This window comes from Hermetia illucens, chromosome 2, assembly GCF_905115235.1.
Source record: "Hermetia illucens chromosome 2, iHerIll2.2.curated.20191125, whole genome shotgun sequence".
In the NCBI taxonomy this organism is placed as follows: domain Eukaryota; kingdom Metazoa; phylum Arthropoda; class Insecta; order Diptera; family Stratiomyidae; genus Hermetia; species Hermetia illucens.
Window position 1 is genome coordinate 138,093,806 of NC_051850.1, and position 6,977 is coordinate 138,100,782.

General features: G+C 40.2%; 1 protein-coding gene across 1 annotated transcript; it reads left to right on the forward strand.

Annotated features, from left to right (window-relative positions):
- The first annotated feature begins 5,695 nt into the window (after positions 1-5,695).
- On the forward strand, positions 5,696-6,182 carry LOC119649530 (retinin-like). The gene has a single exon (XM_038051716.1). The coding sequence runs from the start codon at positions 5,751-5,753 to the stop codon at positions 6,069-6,071; it is 321 nt and encodes a 106-aa protein (XP_037907644.1). The 5' UTR covers positions 5,696-5,750; the 3' UTR covers positions 6,072-6,182.
- Positions 6,183-6,977: the final 795 nt, after the last annotated feature.

The following is a 6,977-nucleotide window of genomic DNA, read 5'->3' on the forward strand; positions in this document are numbered from 1 at the left end:
GAAATTTACCCGGCACCCCCCTTATATTCATCCCAGAAGTACAAAATTTGGCATGCGTATAATGAAGAATATAATGCACAATTTGATCAAGTTTGAAGAAAATCCAACTATTATTAACAAAGTTATAGGGGGTAAAACTTTACAATTTTTTGTGAATTTCGTGCACTCTACAACCTGCATGACGTCATCATTACATATCAATTCGTTAATACCACAACGAAGTAAGTTCGTATAAATTGGGTGGAAAAGAATTAGTTGGTTTTAGTTCTTTAATTATTTGTATATGAATATCAATTATTCCGAGACATGTATGTATGTAGGTATATAGTATATGCGTGTTAATGAACTTTGCGGGTAGAGCCTAATTCAGATAGATATAAGAAGTAAATCCGAAATATGGGTACGATCAATTTATATACGTGCCTATATGTGTACAGTATTCCAAAATAGGCAATTTATTTGTTTAGGGTGAGCGTAACATATACGGCCGTAATATGTACGTATGTCTCGTAGTTTTGTAGCTGTATACGGGTAGAAAAATGTGCGTTGAAATTTCTTAGATAAGATGAACACAAAACCTTTATACCCGAAGCACGAGCTTCCGGTATTTCGACTTGTTGTTTCTCATTTCATTTTCCCTTAAGAGCGAGCTTTATTTTCATTATTATTATACTTAATACCGGGCAAATGATAAGCTTACAGCAGCATTACCCAATCGGGATTCAAACTTGGAGCAGGAGATTGAAAGGATAACCCTTAAACAACAAGGCTATCGCACCATTGTAGGGTTTCTATGTTGAAACCCAAAAAACTGGCAATTAAACTTAAACTTAACGTATAATAGTGTTATACCATCTAAGACACAAAAAAAGCGAAACGCAGAATAGCATTGTGCAGAGCATAGTAGCTTTCAAGGACGATGAAACTCCAAGTTTAGAAGAGATAAATTGACTTTACTTCAGATCAGCGATCCATGAGAACCAACGCAACTGGTTTACATAATTAATTGTCAGTTCTGCTATTAAAATAATATTGAAATCAATTATCAGGTGCGAGTGTAACTGGATAATTTAATTTGCTATCAATCATCAGTCTGTTTGGTATTATTTCCTTTTCTTCGTTCAAAGCAATCTTATGGTTAAGGTCCAAAAATCAACGCTTTCAACTGAGGTTCATTGCTACAATACTAATTAATGATTAGCAACTTCACTTTTTACTGGTAATTCACAATATCTTTTGTTTACCGCAAATCGCCGGAAGCCTATACACTCCAAAATATATGTAACAAGTCGGTGGACATTCGCCCCATTAGTACCTAGTACATAATGTATTGCATACACATATTATGTCAGAATATTTACTTTCACGTGCTATCTACATTCGAAGTCTTAGAATTTGCCCTCAAGCGAAAATTTTGACCTATTATAACCTTATTAGTAATAGTGCGATTTCCACCAAACTTGCTTTGCTTCCCGCTTTATATTATGCTATTCACTCTCTTCCTCAGTACTTAGGCTCCTTCCTCAGTAGCTTAAGTACTGAGGAAGAGAATAAGTAGCTCTCGAAGTACGTATTTACTAACTATTAAAATATATTATAGTAGGAGAAAGCTACCTAGTTTTAGTTTTATTTAGATGAACTACAAGCATCGGAACGATAACTATTTTTAGATATGATTGTTGCGAGTAGACTATTATCAACTACTGAGCATCCCCAACTCACTGTCTTCGTTTCAAATATGTGAAAATCTGGAGAATAGCTAATTCGATGAGCTTATGAACATGAGAGTCACAGTTAAACGTCTTGTTGGTCTAGGATAATCTTCTTTTGGTTAACTAAATGGGAAACTACCCCTAATTCTTGTAAGTGGTCCGTACCATGACCTACTTCTACGAATTCCGTATAAATTAGGACCGGGTCGTTACGAGGTCATCACATTTCGGAGAGAAGTTTTCTCGGACGGAGCACTAACAAAAAAGCGGGGAAAGGAAAGGGCGACAGCTTGCTGATCGCTGCCATGATGGAACCCATTGGAAGTGCTCTAGTAGAAAATTCCTTTTGATTGGACCATTCGTAGTGGCGAAACTGGAGACTCATCAGCCAATGCAAACCCAAAAAGCACAGTTTTGTTACTATTCCTCATCATATGTATGACCACCCTATGTGTAGCCAACCACACCAATGCTCCAACGCTGACAGTTCGTACAGTCTACGCTTCTCCGAGAAGGTTTCAAACTGCTCTGAACCGTGTAGTTTTCGGATCGACGCCCGAAAACAAAGCTCTTGTGGGTTTCACCTGCCATGTAAGTGTAATCCTACCATCCTCTTTGGACACGGATTGAGTTAGAGACCACAATCAGATGCCACCATGACTGGCACAATAGTACTGGTATATACCAAATGCAACCTCAACATTCATATTAGTGGATGCGAAGCACAACTCCACGCTTAAGACCACAAGGAGCTCTTTCTCTCCCCTCCGCATGAGGGCCAGCCGGAGATAACCCCTAAATCCTCCAGGAATTCTCCCGGAAAATGTGCCCTCAGAGGGCTATCTCGGTTCCTATGGTATTAGATAACCTCCGGTGAAGCTCCGTGGCACGAGCCACCAGATGAGTCCCATTGCAAGCTCGGGACTGATCGCCCTCCTCGAGTACGTACGGACGGCACTCCCCGGGGTGATTGGAATCAGCTCGGTGCAGAGAACCCCGACAAAACCTTCCCGCAAGTCAACTACTGCTTTGTGAAAAATACAATACCCAAAACGCCACAAGACAATACCAACACTCAAAAGGAAGTATATTTCAAACGCAAAGTCCATGACAGACGTTCCTGTGGCAGACACACTTTTACCGTACTCATATGTAGCCCGACGACTAACAACCATTTGACCGCAAGCAGTCCTAACCACTCTACTTGATCACTACTAACTAAATCGGTTTGCTGCAAAGGTGCGCCCCTCCTTATCCTCTAGGGTGTGGCACGCCTGGCTACCTCTAAACCAAGAACCGAACAAAACATGCGTGTCGTCGGTCGAAACCGTGCTACATACAGCAAGATATGCTAACTACGCCACGCGCTGGCAAGCATAGAGTAGTTTCCTACCCTCCACTGGCATAGCACTCACACGGAACTCGTGCAGCAGAAGGCCCCATACGTAGAACATGCAAGGAAGAGTCCCCCCTCCACCCCTCCTAGAAGCTCTCTTGCTTAGACCCCATTCGGTTTCCTCCTTTGAAACCGCAATGCCGACTTTAAAAGGCCACTCGTTTACGATACACGAGCACTCAGTATCTCGCTGCTCACCTAATAATCCATCCAATAGGTTTCATGTAAATAGACTTGTAATTGATCCCTGCAGACAACCCCGCTTCAAATTCATCCACGCACGCTTCCACAGAGCTAATTCCTGTCAGCCACACCCACGACGTTTCGACAACACATATAACCGACTTAGGTAATCAAATGCGCCTTTGAAATCTACAAAGATTCCAAGGATGTATTTGCTAACACAAAGGACAACAAAGTTTTTCGCATGCATAAAGGCATCGTCAGTGGACCAGCCTATCAAACACCAAATGGGATGTTTTCACCCGCAGTCACTGGACCATAATCCTCTACAAGATCTTGCCAAAAGGCGGGAGAAGCAGTATTGCCCCGTTCGATCGAGGACTATTTTTACCCTCCTCTGACGACTTCAGGAGCACAGTAACGCCGTCTTCCACAACAAGGAAAAAACACTTACATCAACAACGATCACACAAACAGATCGGCAGTCATCCCATCCCAGCCAAATAACTTTCGAGATCTGAGCCTCACCATGCTTTCCTGGATCCCACAAGTCCTCAGGAGAGGAATTTTTTGAACCCCTTTAGCGCAACTATCAGCAGACACCGGAGTCTCGTCTCTCGAAAGTAATTCAAGCAAGAAGTGATAATAAGATATTCAAAGTGTTCCCCAATTTGTGATTTTATTGTAAAAATGGATGATAAAGAGGTTAATTTCTTCATCTTTTCATCCGCTGCCAACGCGGAGCATCTGAATTGATAGATATAAAATCCAATCAGGTATCCGCAACAGGCGGAGCCACATTTTGGGTCAACATGACAAATGCACTTCAAACCGCCTCGTTATTAATGACTTCAGCAAGTAATTTTTCCACCTACGCAACTGCCTGAAGCGCCTGAGATTAATTTCAATTTAAATTTAATTTTAAGCTTAATAAGAAACTTTTTTTTTAAGAAAAATCAGCTGCCTGCTCCTTACTCGCAAAAAACTACTGAAATACAATTAGGTGAACAGTCACCAGAAAGGCTACTTCACATAAGAAGAACTATGACAGATTGGCTCTGGAAGGCACTGAACTGGTTTATCTTCCTAGTGCCTTTTATATGGTTGTATTAAAATGGCACTTCGATTCTAAGTTATCAATAGTTAGACCAGTAATTAAAAGTTTGGCAGAAGCATCCTGTTTAGCAACTGGCCTCTTTCTGAATCTGCTGTTGATAAGGATAGTTTTGTTAATCTTTTATAATCCCCAATTTTACTTTTAACTTGAAAATGTCTTAATGTTTGACTGTCATACATATTCTCTCCATTTTGCTGTCAATTGCTTCTTGTCTGGAAATGGCTTAAATTCTTTATTTATTGCTTTCTAACATTAACTTCTACCAGAGTACTCACCTTATGTTACTCCTATTATACTTGAACAATGAAAAACTGGGCACTGAAGATGCTACTCAAACTAGAGGTGAAATATGCGCTAGAAAATGGATGCTTAGGACTGTAAGCCCTTTATAGTCCTTTACGTTCAAATGTTATGGAAATCTAATGGATCAAACTCATACACTCTTTCACATAACTGAATCTCCACACTCCTCGATAACTCTGTCACTACTAACCAAGACTAAAAAGCAAACTGAATTATTAGTGCCTTTCCTATTTGCATCTTCAAAAACAATAAACTAATTACCACCAACCTAGAATATGTCTGCAAAACCAGCAATACACCTCCTCCAATAACATCTGCACGAATGATCTGCTTAAGTGAACTTTGCCATGCATATAATATTTGTAACTTCAAGCCACAAACTGTATCTATTTCTACTAATGTCGATTATCTGCGATCTACCATATGCACTCGAAGCTAATACACACTCGACAACAATTTGGAAACGAAAATTTACGCAAATAGGAAAAAATTGAAAGGTAATTCCAAACCGCAAACGATCTTAGTAACATAGAAGACCAGATGGATACCCCACAACTCAGTCACTGATCACTTGGATTTGTTACTCTAATTACCCTAAGAACTAGTTCGACGCACTTGATGTAAGAACGAAGGGATATCGAGTTGCAAAAAGAAGTCATGACACTACACTGGGCTCATTGTACAGCATTACTGCAACCTCGTACTATGTAGTACCATCAGCGTTCCTAGTACCACCGTGCGCGGGAGCATCATTACACAATTTTTGGAGGGCATCGTCTTACACATGGTTTCTAAGATTATTTTTTAAATGATATCAGTATAAAAAGGGCTAAACACCAGTAGGTAGTCATCAGTTAATTCACAGCTGAATTCAGAATAGCACATCAAATTCTCTAACTAAAACCTAACATTTTCAACATGTTCAAATTAGTAAGTGCAATTAACCAGCCTAAATTATAATGGGTCCTAATTTCGAAATTAATGTATTGTTTTTGTTCAACAGGTTGCTCTTGCTGCCCTTCTCGCTGTTGCCTCCGCCATGCCAACAATCCTTCACGGAGATGCACATATTACAGCTGTTGCTGCTACTCCAGTTCTTGCGACAGGTCTTCAAACAGTCCTGCATCCCGAGACAATTCAAGTTCATGAACCAACTATCGCAAAGGTTGGAGATATTGTTGAAAAGATCCCGACGGCCGTATCACATCAACGCATCACTTCCGTATTGGATCATGCCAATGTAGTTACGCCAATTGTTGCTCCCGCCGTAAGGACTTACACTCAACATCTTCTTAAGACCTATTCATCCCCAGTCGTCTATGCAGCTTCCGCTCCTATTGTTAATGTCGTTCGTGATTAAGTGAGCTGACTCTGACGTGACTGAATCAATTGTTTGTAATTAACAACAAATTTTAAGAGATCAGCCTGCTCATGGATGAATAAATATTTTGATTAAATAGAAAAAGTGATTGTGGTTATGTCTTTAAATATGTAGCTGTTGATAAATTGTACTATGCCTTGCCGTAACCTACGGCGATACTTGGCGGCTGACTACAACTTAATAAAAGATTTACAGCCTGTTCTTATGATTCTGTAAAACGAAGCTGTGAAAAAGGAAGTCGTAGTATATAGCATCATCGGTTAAGGAAGTCTCGCCCTTTTCCAAAATCTGTAGATCTCCTTGCGACCTTTGTTGTTTAAAAGTAGAGTAGCATGATATAATTTTGCTGAGAAACAGTCAAACCTACTAGCTCCCGTGGAACCGTGGAACTTACCTGGATATTCCTCCTGGTCCAATATATATTGCTTGGCAGCTCCTATTCGTCTTTAATCTGGTGATTATGAATTTCGTTATTTCTCTCCACTTAATAAACAATGGCGGGAAATGCGTTTCTAAGGTTATTTAAAAGTTTTCCTGCTCTTTTCTGCCGCCAATCCAATAACCACTATATGCGCTCCTTTTCCTGTCATTTTTTTCCTTTTCAATCCCCCCCCCCCCACCACTAAACTAACCCCAGACACGCTTTTGAAAACTTTCAAAGAAATCTAGCACCAGTCGCGCTCGAACCGATTTTATTTCCATCTCTTCCCAATTCAACTTGGGCGTCCATACATTTCCTCATTTGTAGACTTGAAAATTGTATTATCGCTCCTATTAACATATTAGATAAGTGAATCTCCGCAATTGGAAAGAAAGGGACTGAAGTACCCTCACCCCTTCTCAATCTGTTTATCACTGGAACTAGAAGCACGTATCGACAGGATC

Coding starts and splice junctions, on each gene's coding strand:
- LOC119649530 (XM_038051716.1), top strand. CDS start 5,751: ATGCCAACAATCCTTCACGGAGATGCACATATTACAGCTGTTGCTGCT.